Source organism: Pristiophorus japonicus, chromosome 3 (assembly GCF_044704955.1).
Source record: "Pristiophorus japonicus isolate sPriJap1 chromosome 3, sPriJap1.hap1, whole genome shotgun sequence".
NCBI classification, from domain to species: domain Eukaryota; kingdom Metazoa; phylum Chordata; class Chondrichthyes; family Pristiophoridae; genus Pristiophorus; species Pristiophorus japonicus.
Window position 1 is genome coordinate 23,899,029 of NC_091979.1, and position 18,608 is coordinate 23,917,636.

The window sequence follows — 18,608 nt, forward strand, 5'->3', positions numbered from 1 at the left end:
TTTTGACTTTTTTTTGGTGACTTTTTAAAAAAAAAAAAAGATTTGGGGCCATAAAATCATTAATTCTACAAGTGCCCCCTATAAAAGGGGAGGGGGACACTAAAACCGGCAATTAAAACAAATCAAACTGTAAAATAAATAAAATCAAATTAAAATTTGGTTGCCGGGGGTAACGATGCACTCCAGTCCCTCCGGCGCCCACCTCTCGCGGAAGGCCGCGAGCGTACCGGTGGACACCGCGTGCTCCATCTCCAAGGACACCCTGGCGCGGATGTACGCGCGGAAGAGAGGCAGGCAGTCAGGCTGAACGACCGCCCGCTGCCTGGACCGGCTGATGGCACCCTTGGCCGTGCCCAGCAGCAATCCTACGAGGAGGCCCTCGGACCTACCCGCTCCCCTCCGCACAGGGTGCCCAAAGATCAGGAGTGTGGGACTGAAGTGCAGCCAGAATTTCAGGAGCAGCTCCTTTAAATAATAAAACAGGGGCTGCAACCTCGTGCATTCGATAAAAACATGGAACACGGACTCTTCCAGACCGCAGAAATTGCAGGCGGCCTGGGAGCCCGTGAACCGGCTTAAAAATTTATTGCACGGCACTGCTCCGTGCACCACCCTCCAGGTCAAGTCCCCGATAAATAGTGGGAGGACTCCCGCATGGAGTGCCCTCCATCGGGGACCCCCGCCTCCGGACGGCAAGATGGTACGCCATGGCGTGTCCGGACGGCAGACGAGGATGGCAAAGTTGAGAGTGTGCAGGAGCAGCCCGTACAGGAAATCCCTCCGCGCGGAACTGAAAGGCACGGAGGGGATTTCCCCGAGGCGGCTCAAGTTGTGAGGCGCCGGCTCCCGAGGGAGGTTCCGGGGTTTGGCGCCGATGAGGAATTCCGTCCGGACGGGGGTCAGTTCGGACGGGATCTCCCCACGTGCTTGAGCCTCCTCGATGCACCTAATGGAGTCAGGGCCCAGAGCTGTTTTTAGCGACTCGATGGCATCGGCCGCGCGGTGGACGTCGGCCGAATTCAGGCGCCGCGCCAGCATGTCTGGCGCCATCCAGCCCGCTCCTCCGCCATCGAGCAGGTCCCTGACCCTGGTCACCTTACCAGCCACAGCCACCTAAAACCTCGGTCGTGGAGGTACGGATTCCCGAGCAGCGACTCCTGCAGGACAGCCGCCACTCTAGCCGGTGGAGAGCTGCGCTTGGTGGAGACTTTGTTCCAGACACTGGTGAGTTCCTTGTAAAAGACAGGCAGCTCCTGGAAGGCGGTCCTGACGCCCCCCATGCTCACAAACAGGAGCTGTGTGTTGTAGTTGAGGCCGTGCTGCCGGCGGAAGAAATACGTCGCCAGAGCATGCCACCTAGGAGGGGACTCGACGTAAAGGTATCTCTGCAGGGTCTGAAGACGGAAAGTCGCGAGCTGGGCACTGACGCACACCAACGACTGACCGCCCTCCCCAAGCGGGAGACTCAAGACCGCGGCAGAGACCTAGTGCTTCCTGTTCCAGAAGAAGTCCACCAGCTTCTTCTGTATCTTGGTGACAAACGCAGGGGGAGGGGTCAAAGTGACCAGCCGGTACCACAGCATGGCGGCCACCAGCTGGTTTATGACTAGCGCTCGACCCCTGTAGGACAGCACTCGGAGCAGTCCTGTCCAGCGCCCTAGGCGAGCGGCGACCTTGGCCTCCAGCTCTTGCCAGTTCGCCGGCCAGGCTTCCTCGTCAGGGCTAAGGTAGACTCCCAGATAGAGGAGATGGGTCGTGCTACAGGCAAAAGGCCTGAGCTCCTCCGGCAGGGAGTCCACCCACCACTGACCCACCAGGTGTCCGGAACATTTCTCCCAGTTGATCCTGGCGGAGGATGCGGCCGAGTAAATCTCCTGGCACTCACGCATCCTTCGCAGGTCAGCGGGATCCTCTACCACGAGGAGCACGTCATCGGCGTAAGCCGAGAGGACGACCTCCACGCCCGGCCCTTGCAGAGCCAGTCCCGTCAACCTCGTCCGCAGGAGGCGCAGGAAAGGCTCCACGCAGATGGCATATCACTGGCCGGACATGGGGCATCCCTGGCGCACCCCTCTCCCAAAGCGAAGGGGCGCCGTCAAGGACCCGTTAACCTTAATCAAACACTCCGCGGCGGCGTACAAAAGTCGGATCTGGGCGACGAAATGCGTCCCAAACCCGAAAGTGCGCAGAGTCCCGAACAGATAGTCGTGATCCACCCTGTCGAACGCCTTCTCTTGGTCGAGAGATAGGAAGGCGACCGTCAGACCAGCCTCCTGGGAATGATGGATGAGATCCCGGACCAGATGGATGTTATCGTGGATTGTCCGGCCCGGGACCGTGTAGGAATGGTCGGGGTGGATCATGTGGTCCAGCACGGCACCAAGGCGAGCAGACATCGCCCTGGCGAAGATTTTGTAGTCCGTGCTGAGGAGGGAGACCGGGCGCCAGTTCTTAAGGAGGCGGAGATCGCCCTTCTCAGGCAGCAGGATGATGACTGCCCTGCGCCAAGAGAGGGGCATCTCCCCGGTCGCCAGACTTTCCCCCAGGACCCACGCGTAGTCGCCCCCGAGGACGTCCCAGAACGCCCTGTGGAACTCTACGGTCAGCCCGTCCAGCCCCGGGGCTTTTCTCTTCGCGAGCTGGTCGAGGGCGCCGGTCAGCTACGCCAGGCTTAGTGGAGCTTCCAGATTTTCGGCGCCCTCCGGGCTGACCTTCGGCAGGTCCTCCCACAAAACTCTGCGCGCTTCCTCGCTGGACGGCTCCGGAGAGAACAGAGCCCCGTAATATTCACGGGCCCTGTTGTTGACGCCCTCCGGATCCGAGACGAGAGAGCCGTCGTCGGCCAGCAGCGTCAAGAGCTGCTTACGGACACTCTGTCTTTTTTCCAGCGAGTAGAAGAAGGGGGAGCCGCGGTGCAGATCCCGCAGGAACCGGATCCGCGACCTCACGAACGCGCCTCGGGACCCGACGAACTGCAGGTCCTTCAGCGCGGCCTTCTTCGCTTCGTACACCGTCCGCAGGGCCGGGTCCTCGACGACTTGACCGAGACGGGACTCCAGGTCGAGCACCTCTTTTTCTAGGCGCCCGACCCTGGCCGCCCACCTCTTGGTCGACCCCCTCGCGTACTCTTGACAGAAGACGCGGACGTGAGTCTTGCCCACGTCCCACCATAGCCTCAAGAAGGGGAAACCCCCCTGCTTCCTTCTCCAGTCGGCCCAGAAACGACGGAACGAGTCCTGGAACCGCACGTCCTCCAGCAGCTGGTTGTTAAAATGCCAGTACGCGGACCCCGTCCTCGCGCGGAGCGAAGCGAGCTCCGCCCACACCAGGTGGTGGTCCGAACACGGCACCGGCCGCATGGAGGCCGCCGGGACGCAGGAAACGTACGCCCGAGACATGTAAAGGCGGTCGATTCTGGACCATCCTACTCCAGGCCTCACCCAAGTAAAGGCGCTGGAGTCGGGGTGGAGATTTCGGCAGACGTCCACCAAGTCGAAGGACCCGACCAGGTCCCTCAACTTCTCGATCGCCGTCATGCTCTGCGGGGCACCGGAGCGGTCCCTCGCCTCGAGGATGCAGTTAAAATCCCCCCCGAGGACAATGCAGTCGCTGACGTTGACGGAGCCAAGAAGAGCGGACACTTCTTCGAAGAAGTGTGTTTTCCGCGGGCCGGGCTGAGGGGCGTACACGTTCACGAGATGGAGCAGCACGTCCCCCAAGCGAACCGTGACGTGCAGCAAGCAGCCTGGCACGGGCTCCTCGACCCCCAAGATCTCCGGCTGAAAATGCGGGGCCAGCAAGATGGACACCCCACAAGAAGTGGCAGTGAGGTGGCTCATGCGGACCTCTCCTTGCCATTCCAGGAGCCACGTGGCTTCGTCTCCCGGAACGGTGTGGGTTTCTTGCAGGAAGCACACCGCATATTTCCCCTCCCGCAGGAGCAAAAAATTGTTAAATCTACGGCGGGCCTCTCTGCGCCGTTGATGTTGAGGCTGGCTATGGTTATCTTCATGACAAAAGCAACCTCTACCTAACCTATTGTGGGGGGGGGGAGTGGAGTCGTTTGTTGACCTCCCTCAGCAACCCAGCGAGGAACCTTTTGAGCCGGCGCAGCTCAAGGCTTTGCGCCTTTGGTAAGGGCCCCCCAGCGGCCATGGTTTTAGCGGCGGCGCGGACGAACGTGATGAGCCGCACCGGCTCGGACCATTTTTCCAGGGCCAGATGGGCTCGGTTGTAGCGACCCTGGCTCTGGACCAAAAAGTTCCGGAGTTCCTTTACAGGAATGAGGGGGGACTCAGCGTCGGGCGCGAGGAGATCCACTGCCTCACTGGCGATGGACTCTAGATCTTCTCCCGCGTCCTCCACCGAGTCCCTGTCCCCCTCCGGGAGGTGGCCGCCAGCAGCCGGCCCGTCGACCGCACAAGGTACGGCAAACGGCCCGGCCGCTCCATCCGACTCTGGCTCTGCCCCGATCCCACCCCCAGCATCGTCGGCAGAGGAGTCCCCACTGGGCTCTTTAAAAGCGGTGCTGGGTCAGGAAGCGACAGCGGAAGGGGTTCCTCCTCCGCCCCAGGAACCGGGGAACATGGAGAGACCTGGTTTAAGAAATTCTCCAGGTCCTCCAAGTTCCCCAGCTCCAAAGTAGGGGGCGAGGGTTGGTGTTCTTCCCCCTCCCCAACGCCAACCCCCGGCCCAGCGTGTACAGAATCATTAAAATTGTTAACACTTTGTATTTCTTCCGGGTCGAGCGACTCCCGGGGGAAGTTGGTTAACAGCTGGGCGGGCTCGGGTTCGGCCTTTTCGGCCCCGCCCGCCTCAGTCCCCGGGACGCTCGACCCGGCGGCAACGCATTCCTCCGCTGGCCCCACGCCCCCACAACAGGCAGATCTTCCATGCCATCCCCGGGAGGCAGAGGCTGGGCAACCTCGACTGCCCCACCCTCCCCGGGGACAGATTCCTCTCGCCTACGGCGCAGTTTGGGGGCGCTGGTGGGGGACGCGGGACACACGGCGGGCACAGACTCCTCCGCGGAGGGATGTTGTTCCCCCTCCGCCTCATTGGAGCGGCGCCTTCTTTTGTTCCTGGGTGGGCGCGGAATCAGGGAGACCTCCATGTCTGCCGAGGCCTCCCGCTCCACTCCTCCCTTTTTCTTTTCTTGCCTGCGTCCAAGCCCCTCTGTGGTATTGGTCAAGGGCACGGGCTCAGGGCACCCCGCGCTCGCCGGTGACAGGGTTGGGCTGAGCGCGGTGATCAAACTGCCTGGCGCACTGAGGGGACCCGCCTCGAGATGTTTCGCCTTCCTCCGCGCCTTCTTTCCGACCGGACGCTCTCCCTCCCCCCCGCCGAAGGCCGTGAAACAAAGGCCTCCAACGATGCCCGCGCACCTACGGCTCCCGGTACGCGGACGCAACTAGGGGGAGGGGTGGCGGCGGCGCAAGCCTTGGCCGCCTTTGGTGGTTTGGCGGCCTTGGAGGCGGGGCAGTTCTTGCGAACGTGCCCCACCTCCCTGCAGGCATGGCACCGCATGCCGTCCGACGTCCAAAAGATGCGGTAGGCAGTCCCCTCGTGCGCCACATTAAAACTGCCCTCTGTCGTCTCCTCCCGCGCCAGCCGGACAAAGAGCTGGCGGCGGAAGGAGAACACGTGGCGCACGCTGCTCTCCCTGAGGCCGAGCGGTATGGGGTTGATCCCTGACCTTACCTCCCCCAGTTGGTGTAGGTGAGGGAGGAGGAGCTCAGCGGGAACAAAGGGCGGGACGTTAGAAAAGGATGACCCTCTGCGCGGTGGCCTCGAGAGGGTCCACCGGCATGAACGTCCTGCCCACCGTGAGCCCCTTTTCAAGGGCCAGGGACACCGCCCGCTCCGACCCCAGGAAGAACACCGCCTTCCCAGACATTTTGGAGGCCGCGACAATGGCCGAGGGGTCGACTACCCCAGCCATCATCCGCACGCACTCCTCGATGCTCATTGTGGGGTGAGTGTAGCTCTTGACCCCGTGTTTTTTCATAATTAGTTTAAATGGTGGCAGGGCAGCAGGAGGCGCAGGGGATGTGGAAGCCGCCTGCGCGTACGTCTTAGCTGGCCCTGCCACCGGCGTGGATGGGGTCGCCATGACGGGGTCCCTTTAAGGGCTACACCCACCCCAAAGTCACAGACCTTAATGGTCTTAAATTGGCCTCGTTGGTGTTTGAGCAGAGGGAGCTCTTAGTGGGGCACACCTCTCCCCTAGTTAACGATTGGAGAGGGGCCTTGCTCAGTTGTCTTAATTTAATTTTGATTAAGGAGGAAAGGGGCTCTCAGAGAGAGAGGGGAGAGACAGAGAGAGAGGGGGGTGGTGGGAAAGAGGGAAGCTGTGAGGGCAGGTCTCCCCTCACAGCGATGGGTGGGTGTTTTCTGGGGTGCACTCCCCAGATGATGGAAAAAAAACAAGACACAGTCTTATAGGATGGTCTTCGGGTGGGGGGAGAAGATGTCTTCACCTGGGGCAGCTGGAGCCACCCAGGCACACACTCCCAATGATGTTTATTAGGGTGATTACTAATTTTTCAGCCAGGTAGCTCCAGCTATCCCAGGCTAGGCAATGGGGGAGGGGTGCTTCAGTTGTGTGTGGGGCCTAGCTGTAAGAAGAAATCTTCTTTTCTCCCCCCACCAATAAAACAATGTCTTTAGGGGAATGCACCAGTGCACCCACCTGTAGAATGTTGTAGAGTCTCCCTCCTTCCACACAGGTTGTTGTTCTTTCCCCCTCTCTCCAACTCTCTGTAGAAGCAATAAAGTTGTTGAATTTTCTGCTCTCCTCCTCTCCCTTTGGATGGATCGGACCATTTTTCCAGGGCCAGATGGGCTCGGTTGTAGCGACCCTGGCTCTGGACCAAAAAGTCCCGGAGTTCCTTTACAGGAATGAGGGGGGACTCAGCGTCGGGCGCGAGGAGATCCACCGCCTCACTGGCGATGGACTCTAGATCTTCTCCCTCGTCCCCCACCGAGTCCCTGTCCCCCTCCGGGAGGTCGCCGCCAGCAGCCGGCCCGTCGACCGCACGAGGTACGGCAAACGGCCCGGCCGCTCCATCCGACCCTGGCTCTGCCCCCGATCCCACCCCCAGGATCGTCGGCAGAGGAGTCCCCACTGGGCTCTTTTAAAAGCGGTGCTGGGTCAGGAAGCGACAGCGGAAGGGGTTTACTTTCATAATCTTATCTTTCCTTTCTTTATTACTTTCTTAGTCATTCTTTGCTGTTGTTTAAAATTTTCCCAATCTTCTAGTTTCCCCCTAACCTTGGCCACCTTATACGCATATCCCCTGATTCCACACACAAGAACTTCTCCATTGGCCATGCTACTGATCCAAGGTCCAGGCTTTTGCAGTTGTGTTTCTGCAGAAGCTTGCAGAGGTTTGCCTACGTCCTGGCTTGACTGGCAGATGAGTACAACAAATTTAAATCACATTAATTTTGTAAATTTTAGCACGCTTGCTTCTGCTGTATTTCGACGCATCCTCAGGAAATAACATACTCTAAGAAATGTCTAGAAATTCAGTTTAGGCTTATATTCACTGGAATTTAGAAGAATGAGAGGAGATTTCATCGAAACATCTAAAATTCTGACGGGATTGGACAGGTTAGATGCAGGAAGAATGTACCCGATGTTGGGGAAGTCCAGAACCAGGGGTCACAGTTTAAGGATAAGGGGTAAGTCATTTAGGACCGAGATGAGGAGAAACTTCTTCACCCAGAGAATTGTGAACCTGTGGAGTTCTCTCCCCACAGAAAGTTGTTGAGGCCAGTTCGTTAGATATATTCAAAAGGGAGTTAGATGTGGCCCTTACTGCTGAAGGGATCAAAGGGTATGGAGAGAAAGCAGGAGTGGGGTACTGAAGTTGCATGATCATATTGAATGGCAGTGCAGGCTCGAAGGGCTGAATGGCCTACTCCTGCACCTATTTTCTATGTTTCTATATATTGTGATTAAAAAGACAAATGGCTGTTTGTTACAACTCAGAAAACAAAAAGCAAAAAAAAACTACAGATGCTACGTGGAAAGAGAAGGTGACTGAGAGTAAATAAGGAGAAACTGTTTGTGCTGGCAGGAGGATTGGTAATCAGAGAACACAGGATTAAGGAAATTGGCAAAAGAACCCAGAGCCAACATGAGGAAAACATGTTTTCAGCGCAGCGAGTGGTTGTGATCTGGAATGCACTGCCTGAAAGGGTGATAGAAGCAGATTCAGTCATAACTTTCAAAAGGGAATTGGATATAAACTTAACAAGGAGTAATGTGCAGGATTATGGGGAAAGGGCAAAATAGGGGGACTAATTTGATAGCTCTTTCAAAGAGCTGGCACAGAAGGAGGCCATTTGGCCCAATATGTCTGCCAGCAGAAAAAGAGTTCTCCAGCCGAATCCCACTTTCCAGCTCTTGGTCCGTAGCCCTGTCGGTTACGAAACTTCCATGTGCATATCCAAGTACTAACGAACAGAAAACAGAGAGTCGGAATAAATGGTTCATTCTCTGGTTGACAACCAGTAATTAGTGGGGTGCCGCAGGGATCAGTGTTGGAACCACAACTATTTACAATCTATATTAATGACTTTGGAAGAAGGGACTGAGTATAACGTAGCCAAGTTTGCTGACGATACAAAGATGGGAGGAAAAGCAATGCGTGAGGAGGACATAGAAAATGGATCATGGACTCGGGTCCACTTCCCTGCCTGCTCCCCATAACCCCTTATCGTTTAAGAAACTGTCTATCTATAAATTTATTCAATGTCCTAGTTTCCACAGCTCTGAGGCAGCGAATTCCACAGATTTACAACCTTCAGAAGAAATTTCCCCTCTAGTTCTAGTCTCCCACATCAGTGGAAACATCCTCTCTACATCCACCCTGTCAAGCCCCCTCATAATCTTATATGTTTCGATAAGATCACCTCTCATTCTTCTGAATTCCAATGAGTAGAGGCCCAACCTACTCAACCTTTCCTCATAGGTCAACACCCTCATCCCCGGAACAACCTAGTGAACCTTCTCTGAACTGCCTCCAAAACAAGTATATCCTTTCGTAAATATGGAAACCAAAACTGCAGGCAGTATTCCAGGTGTGGCCTCACCAATACCTTATATAGCTGTAGCAAGACTTCCCTGCTTTTATACTCCATCCCCTTTGCAACAAAGGCCAAGATTCCATTGGCCTTCCTGTGGCAAAGCAAAGCAGATCTTCACAACTCAGTGGTGTTTTGTTTTTGGTCCTTTTTTTTTTGTTGTTGTCTGATAACGCTCCTGTGAAGCTCCTTGGGACGTTTTACTACGTTGTAGGCACTATATAAATGCAAGTTGTTGTTGTGTATCCAGATTATTATATGTATTGCAGGCTTGCCTGCCTTAAATTTTAGTTTTCCCAGTGCGGTTGATACTTTGTGGTAAATTATAATCTGGTTATACCTCGCAATGCTTTGTCTTTATGCAGTGTATGTGGTGGTGTGGCATGTCATAGAGGAGGCTGGTTAGTGTGGCTGTTGGTGATTTGTGGATGATCTTGGTGCACGCACTACTTTCTGGTGGATGCTGCAAAGAATTTTGTTTTTTCTGTTCCCTCTGGTGCGCCTGTTTTTGTGTTTATTTGTTAGTTCCCTTTGTTAGAGGAGTACTTTGTGGATCATCTTGCCTATGTGTCCTTGCTTTGACAGTGGCACGATTTTGAAAAGATGAGCAGAAGACACCTCGGTGTCCATTTACACACATCCTTAAAGGTGCTAGTGAAAGTTGATAATGTGGTTAAAACAACATTTGGGTTACTTGCAATTTATAAATAGAGGCATAGAATATAAAAGCAAAGGGATCACACTCGAACTTTATAAATCACTGGTCAGGCCTATGCTGGAGTATTGTGGACAGTTCTGGGCACCACACAAAGATGTAAAGGCCTTACATCTGATAGGGGAGACTAGAACTAGAGGGCATAATCTTAGAATAAGGGGCCACCCATTTAAAACTGAGATGAAGAGAAATTTCTTCTCTGAGGGTGCAGAGAAGGTTTACCAGAACGTTATCAGGAATGAGGGACTCCTCTATGAGGCGAGGTTGGAAAAGTTATCAGTATGCTCCTTGGAACAGAGAAGGTTAAGAGGTGACCTAATAGAGGGTTTCAAGAAGCTGAGGGGTTTTGATCGAGGATAACTATTCCCTCTGGCGAGTGGGTCAGTAACCAGAGGTCTTAGATTGTCAAAAGGTCCCGAGGGTAGATAAGGAGAAATGTTTTCACTCCGAGTTGTCGGGATCTGGAATGTTCAACCTGAAAAGGTGGAAACTGATTCCATAAATGATTTTAAAAGGGAGTTGGACAGATTCTTGAGGATGAGGAACTTAAAGGGTTCCGGACAAAAAGCGGAGATGTGGAACTAAAGCACGGCAGCTCTTTCAAAGAGCCGGCACGGGCTCGACGGGTCTTTCTGTGCTGTAAGGTTCAGTGATTCTACGACAATGACTTCAGTTATTTTTGCCCGTCAGTAAAAGATGGGTGCTCTTGTTTTCTTCGAGTACATTCTGTGAGTGTGTTGAAGTTTGCGTCAATGCACTAAGTTCACCAATTCAAACATTCAACCTGCGCACCAGATTTATTATATCACTGAGAAGTTTAGCTGAAGGCCCATAGAACAGAACATTACCAGGGTGTGAGAAGATGGTAGGAGAGAAGGCGAGAAAATCAAAACGTTGCGGATGGGTGATGTCAAGCCAGGGTTTTGAAAGACGAGATTGTAGGAGGAGCAGGACGAGGGAGGTGAAGAGTTCCATAGTCTTGAAGTTACACAAGAACATAAGAATTAGGAGCAGGAATAAGCCATTCGGCCCCTCGAGCCTGCTCCGCCATTCAATAAGATCATGGCTGATCTACCTCAACTCCACTTTCCTGCACTATCCCTATATCCCTTGATTCCCTTAATATCCAAAAATTTATCGATCTCTGTCTTGAATATACTCAAAGACTAAGCCTCCACAGCCCTCTGGGGTAGAGAATTCCAAAGATTCACCATCCTCTGAGTGAAGAGGTTTCTCCTCATCTCAGTCCTAAATGGCCGACCCCTTATTCTGAGACTGTGACCCCTGGTTCTAGACTCCTCAGCCAGAGGAAACATCCTCCCTGCATCTACCCTGTCAAGCCATGTAAGAATTTTGTATGTTTCAATGAGATCACCTCTCATTCTTCTAAACTCGAGAATATAGGCCGAGGCTACTCAATCTCTCCTCATAGGATAATCCCCCCACCCCCGCCATTCCAGGAATCAGTTTTCGTGATTCGCTGTTCACTGACTGTATTCATCTTGTGATCCAATCAGTCCATTTACCCACCCACAACATACCTACAGCCCTCCCACCACAGCATCCAATGTATTTTAAATAATTCCAGGGTATTTTCCTCCACTACCCCACCCATGTTAATCGATCTTTGTTCTAAATTTGTCTTCGACTGTTTTGAACTTGCACCCCCTTTCCCTACTTAACATAGTGGTCTGGATTGACATTTCCTGTTCCATTTATTATCTTCAATGTGCAATATAACTGGTTTCCTTTTTATTTAGGTGATTAGGTTATTTAACAGCATGTGCACAATGCATAAAATCTGATTGGTTTTGATTGATGATGAGACAAGAGTTCCTGTAGCACATTGACTGGCGGTGATGACATACATTCAAATACATCTCCTGACTCTCTTGTTCTCACTTATTATTTATAGTGTTTAATTCTCATGAAATTGGTGTTTAACTCCTAATGACCTGATCAGTAACTGAAGCAAAAGCAAAACTCTGCGGATGCTGGAAATCTGAAGTAAAAACAGAAAGTGCTGGAAACACTCAGCGGGTCAGGCAGCATCTGTGGAGAGAGAAACAGAGTTAATGTTTCAGGTCACCAGAGTAACTGAACTGCTGTTTTTTATTCCACTCGTGACTAAAGACGCAACGAGTCCCACTCACCCATCACCCCTGTGCTTGCTGACCTACATTGGCTTCTGGTTAAGTAACGCTTCGATTTCAAAACTCTCATCCTTATTTTCAAACCCCTCCATGGCCTCGCCCCTCCCTATCTCTGTAATCTCCTCCAGCCCCACAACCCCCCGAGATGTCTGCGCTCCTCTAATTCTGCCCTCTTGAGCATCCCTGATTGTAATCGCTCCACCATTGGTGGCCATGCCTTCTGCTGCCTCGGCCCCAAGCTCTGGAACTCCCTGCCTAAGCCTTTCCGCCTCTCTACCTCTCTTTCCTCCTTCAAGACGCTCCTTAAAACCAGCCTCTTTGACCGAGCTTTTGGTCACCTGCCCTAATTTCTACTTATGCAGCTCGGTGTCAAATTTTTAATCTCATAATACGCCTATGTAGCGCCTTGGGACGTTTCACTAAGTTAAAGGCGCTATATAAATACAAGTTAATATAAAGTGAAAGTGGTATTTTTATCCCCCCTCCTAATAAGAACATAAGAAATAGGAGCAGGAGTAGGTCATACGGCCCCTCGAACTTGCTCCGGCATTCAATACGATCATGGCCACTCCGATCATAGACTCAGGTCCACTTCCCTGCCTGCTCCCCATAACTCCTTATTCCCTTATTGGTTAAGAAACTGCCTCAGTGAGTTTATTCGGTGAGGAGCTGAGCCACTTGGAGCTGAGGGGTCCCGGGTTCAATCCTCGGGCCGTGGTGAGTTTGATGACCTCGCTCAGAGCAGCTGTAAGGGTGATAAATGTGGCCTCGGTGTCTCTTCATGGGGGCGGGAAGTCCTGGTTCCTGCTTCTGATCGCTATTCAGCGACCTCTGCTAGAAATGCACACGTGGGTGCCGGGTCAAAGGCACTGATGCTGTGCTTCCCCCCACCCCCCGTCCTCCTGGTTGTAGCCTGCCAACGGTAACTGTCCAGATCCATTGATGAATAAGGGCAACTTCATCATCGTCATAGGCAGTTCCTCGGAATCGAGGAAGACTTGCTTCCACTCTTTAAAAAAAAAAAGAGTCCTTCGGTGGCTGAACAGTCCAATACAAGAGCACAGTCGCTGTCACAGGTGGGACGGACAGTCGTTGTGGGAAAGGGTGGGTGGGACTGGTTTGCCACCCTCTCTTTCTGCTTGATTTCTGCAACTTCACTGCAATATTAGTATCAGTGGTAACGTATCACAGCAAAGATTTAACACGCATCTGTAGGTGGTGTGGTGGTGGGAGGGGAGGAGGTTGGTGGTGGGTGGGGATAATCATATTCCACAGAAGCACGTTAAGCTTGTACAGAGGATAATTTGTTCATTTCTTCGTACAGCACAGCGGGGAGCAGTACTTAATTTGTCATGCAAATTGGTTCTTTTGTTTAGCAGTCTTCTTCATGCCAAAGTCATTAATTTCTTAAGCCAAGTAATGCGTGAGCTTCGCGGGTGAATGTTGGCAGGATATTTGGTCACGGTGGACAAGGCCCAGCAGAGGCCGGGATGTAATGATCAGGAATGCGAACTGGACATTTTATCCCTCGCTTCTTGGATCAGGTGCAATAAAGTCATTTGTAGCCCCCTTGGTGCCACGGTATCAGGGATTGAGCTTCAAGGCTTTTATGACTCGGTGTCACTTTTGGACAGTGTATTTAGGAACAGAAGTAAGCCATTTGCTCATGAAACGCTGTCAACGGTTCGACGTTTTAATCCTAATTCGCCACCTTTCTCCATATCCCTTAATATCTCTCCTCCCCAAGCAAGTATCTATCTCCTGCTAAACACCTCGGTTGACTGCACCTGTGAGCTTCAGGGGCAGTGCGTGCACATTTTTAAGATCGTATCCCTTTTTCTTGGTTTTCCAGCGGAAGCGTCATTCCATACCTACCCTGCCAATGCCCTTGATTATTTACGTAGAATTTGCAGCAAAGAAACAGGCCATTCGGCCCAACTGGTCCACGCCATCATTAATGCTCCTCACGAGCCTCTTCCTGCCCTCCTTCTTCCAACCCTATTCTGAGCAGGTGCGTTTACAAACTGAACCCTCAGAGGAGCTTGTGTCGTGCTACTTAAAAAATTAAAAATAACTGTTGCGATGCACAGAAGGTGCAAGTTCTATCTGCTGATAAATAGCCTTGTCCAAATTGTTTCCCACAGATAGGCCTACTGGTGCGTCTGTGCCTCACATTTGCATTTCCTGCCCTTGATTACCAGGGAAATGATAGCTATCATGCAACAGCAACAACTTGTATTTATATAGCGCCTTTAACATAATGAAACGTCCCAAGGAGTATTATGCGACAAAGAATTTGACACTGAGCCGCATAAGGAGAAATTAGGGTAGCTGACTAAAAGCTTGATCAAAGAGGTAGGTTTTAAGGAGCGTTTTGAATGGGGGAATGAGAGGCGGAGGGGTTTAGGCAGGGAGTTCCAGAGCTTGGGGGTCTAAGCAGCAGAAGGCACGGCCACCGATGGTTGAGCGATTATAATCAGGGATGCTCAAGAGGGCAGAATTAGGTGGGAGGGGGGCGGAGGATGATTGTGGTGCTGGGGAAGATTACAGAGATAGGGAGGGGGCGAGGCCATGAAAGGATTCCAAAAAAAGATGAGAATTTTGAAATCGAAGCGTTTCAGTCATGTCGGCGGAGCCTCTCCGGGGGCGCTTACGATTGCTACCTGCCGGCGACTCGAGATGCACTAAACCCAGATAACACTTTCATCCATTACAACTGAATGAATGAGGGGTTCTTGGCAGACAACCCTGCTCCATCAGAAATTTTTGGCTTTTAAAATGGACAAGTCTCTGTGAAGGAGGAATTTCAAGTGCTGCCTTCGCAGAGACTATAGACTAGAGTGAGTGTCTCCCATTTGCAGTCATGTCACGCTGCTGTCTTCTTACAGGAACAGTGAAAGCAGGAAGCTGTGCAAGAAGATGAAAGTGGAACCGGCCTCAAAGAAAAATGGCGCTGAGCTGCTGCATTACAAGTAAGCGGGAATGAAGTCCATTCAGCGCGGAGGTTTAGTATTTCCAGTGAGGCCACTTTTCTGGTGCCTACGTGACTGTTGCATGCAGTTTTATCCCCGGGCCACGAATCATCCTCTGGCTGAGAGTAGCAGGTGGATGCCTGGCTGCGTGATTTCCGCAAGTGTTGTTCTGAAACGATGCTGCTGCTGGGCTGCAGTTGCTCTTCCTGGTTTTTTTTTTTCCCTCCCGTCTTCCCTGCTTGGCACTTCCCCGTATCAGCGCCGTGAAGCAAGCGCACTGAGATTGTAGCACGCTGTGCCATCATGCTCCTGTGACTCGATGCATTTTCCTTTTTAAAAAAAATTGTACCAACCTTGAGTTGTAGTATGGTTCTTGGGTGGGAGCGACCTTAAAAGGAGGGGAATAAAAAGAAAGATTTGCATTTATATAAGCACCTTTCACGACCACAGGACATCCTAAAGCACTTGCCAATCAATGTGCCAGCTGTGGCTCAGTGGGTAGCACACTCACCTCTGAGTCAGAAGGTTGAGAGTTCAAATCCCACTCCAGGGACTTGAGCGCATAAATTTGGCTGACATTCCCAGTGCGGTGCTGAGGGAGTGCTGCACTGTCAGAGGTGCCGTGGACGTAAAAGATCCCATGGCAATATTTCGAAGAAGAGCAGGGGAGTTAACCCCGGTGTCCCTTAATCAACATAACAAAAAAAATGATTATCATCATCATAGGCAGTCCCTCGGAATCCAGGAAGATTTGCTTCCACTCCTGAAGTGAGTTCTTTGGTGGCTGAACAGTCCAATACGAGAGCCACAGACTCTGTCACAGGTGGGACAGATAGTCGTAGAGGAAAGGGGTGGGTGGGACTGGTTTGCCACGCACTCTTTCTGCTGCTTGCGCTTGATTTCTGCACGCTTTCGGCGTCGAGACTCAAAGTGCTCAGCGCCCTCCCGGATGCACTTTCTCCACTTAGGGGCTGTCTGTGGCCAGGGATTCTCAGGTGTCAGTGGGGATGTTGCACTTTATCAAGGAGGCTTTGAAGGTGTCCTTGTAACGTTTCCGCTGCCTACCTTTGGCTCATTTGCCGTGAAGGAGTTCCGACGAAAGCACTTGCTTTGAGAGTCTCGTGTCTGGCATGTGAACTATGTGGCCTACCCAGCGGAGCTGATCGAGTGTGGTCAGTGCTTCAATGCTGGGGATGTTAGCCTGGACGAGGACGCTAACGTTGATGCGTCTGTCCTCCCAAGGGATTAGTAGGACCTTGTGGAGACATCGTTGATGGTATTTCTCCAGCGACTTGAGTTGTCTACTGTACATGGTCCATGCCTCTGAGCCATACAAGAGGGCAGGTATTACTACAGTCCTGTAGACCATGAGCTTGGTGGTAGATTTGAGAGTCTGGTCTTCGAACACTCTTTTCTTCAGGCAGCTGAAGGCTGCACTGGCGCACTGGAGGCGTTGTTAAATCTCCTCATCAATGTCTGCTTTTGTTGATAAGAGGCTCCCGAGGTATGGGAAATGGTCCACGTTGTCGAGGGCCGCGCCGTGGATCTTGATGACTGGGGACAGTGCTTTGTGGCGAGGACAGGGTGGTGAAGGAACTTTGTCTTATGGATGTTTTAGCGTAAGGCCCATGCTTTCGTACGCCTCAGTAAATACATCGAATATGTTCGGGGGTTCAGCCTCAGAATGTGCGCAGAAGACGCAGGCGTCGTCCACATACTGTAGCTCAACAACAGAGGGTGGGGTGATCTTGGACCTGGCCTGTAGGCGGCGACGGTTAAACAGCTTCCCACTGGTTCTGTAGTTTAGTTCCACTCCAGCGGGAAGCTTGTTGACTGTGAGGTGGAGCATGGCATTGTGGAAGATTGCAAAGAGGGTTGGGGCGATGAGGCAGCCCTGTTTGACCCCGGTCCAGATGTGGATTGGGTCTGTAACGTTTGGTCATTATCACATTGCTGTTTGTGGGAGTTGCTTTGCGCAAATTGGCTGCTGCGTTTCCCACGTTACAACAGTGACAACACGCCAAAAGTACTTCATTCTCTGTAAAGCGCTTTGAGATGTCCAGTGGTCGTGAAAGGCGCTATATAAATGCGTGTCTTTTTTTAAGTGCAATCATTGTGGAAAGTTAGAAAACGCGGCAGCCAATTTGCACACAGCAAAGTCCCACATACAGCAAGGAATTAAATGACCAGATCATTGGATGTAGGTGTTGGTTGAAGGATAAATGTTGGCCAGGACTCCAGGGATAATTCCCCATGCTCTTCTTTAATAATGTCCTGGGATCGTTTGCATCCACCTGAGCGAGCAGATGGGGCTTCGGTTTAGCGCTTCATCCAAAAGACGGCACATCCGACAATGCAGCACTCCCTCAGCACTGCACTGAAATGCCAGATTAGTTTGTGTGTTCAAGTCTCTGGAGTGGGACTTGAACTCGCAATCTGCTGACTCAGGTGAGAGTGCTACCACTGAGCCAGGGCTGGCACTTTTGGGTAATTTGTCGAGTAGCGTTCTTCAGGTGAGACACTAGACGATGAGTGCCAGCAGGACCTTCGACTGTAGCAAAACATCACAACTGCCCCTGACCCAGTCCAAACATGCACGGTCTGGTCATGGCCAATGTTCCTTTCGCTCCAAGGATCCCGTGCAGCTGGCTTTTCGATGCAAAAACACCTCAAAAATGGGCCCAAAAAAATTTACGGGAGCGTTGGTCGTGGCCACTAGATAATGATCAGGAGCATAAATGTTGGCTGGTTATTTTATCTCTCCACGGCCAAATGATGCTAATTAAAAAGGTTTTATCGCCACCTTGGCTGAGATCAGCTAGTTTTGAAGAGAGCAGGGGACTGATCTGGGACCTCCCAGCTCTGTGTCGCTCCAGAACTGGGTGCCGCATTTGTCCATTAAATGCAAGGAATCTCACACACGCCTTAGCGCTCAGTAGAGATTAATGTGTCAGTGGCTGCAGCACCAGTCTACCTTTGAAGAAATGTAACCAGACAGTGACAAACTATCTGTGCCAAAAGGTAATGAGGGTGACAGACATATGAAAGTGATGGCTTTTGAAGCCCCTGCTTGATCACCAAGTCTGGGTACATGCTTGAAGTCCTTCTCAGTGTGTCCCGTAATGTCAAGGTGTGCTACGGTCTATTTTTGTGGAGGAAAACACCCAACCAGTTATTGGGGAAAGTTGACCAACATGCTCAAGAAAAGCAAAACTGAAATTCTCAGCAAATCTTACTTTGCCCTGCCTATGAACCCCGAATCAAAATGTATTTGAGACTGGCTCGTGTCGGGAATCTTCAAAGATTGCTTTTAAAATTCTGTCATTTTATTTTCTCTCTCCGTCCTGTTCTATCCTGTAGGTAGCAATTTATGCTGGACTGGGGGTTCCCCCCCCCACCCCCCCCCCCCCCAGACCCTTACTTAGTGGTCACACATGAGCGTAGCCGATGAATGTTGGTGAGGTGTTCAACCATTGGAACCATCACGGTTGAGTGACTGACGCCACCCAACATCAACATGTGTGTGCACTTGCAGTCAGGGGTTGCTGGACTACGAGCCCTAGCCAGACCAGGTGTACCTAGTGTTATTATCACCTACCAAGCCCAGGAACGCCGTGTTCACTGTAATGCCTCTACTTCCGAGCCAACTGATACTGGCACCGTGGTGTGTTTAAC

The 18,608-nt window shown here is 52.1% G+C and overlaps 1 protein-coding gene across 2 annotated transcripts in view; it reads left to right on the forward strand.

Annotated features, from left to right (window-relative positions):
- pdia5 (protein disulfide isomerase family A, member 5) overlaps positions 1–18,608 on the forward strand; it is a 146,803-nt gene that overhangs the window by 21,450 nt on the left and 106,745 nt on the right. For both annotated transcript variants that reach the window (XM_070875255.1, XM_070875256.1), the window contains exon 4: positions 14,850–14,933. In XM_070875255.1, the coding sequence (XP_070731356.1) occupies positions 14,850–14,933 (84 nt within the window). The remainder of the gene's footprint in view (positions 1–14,849; positions 14,934–18,608) is intronic.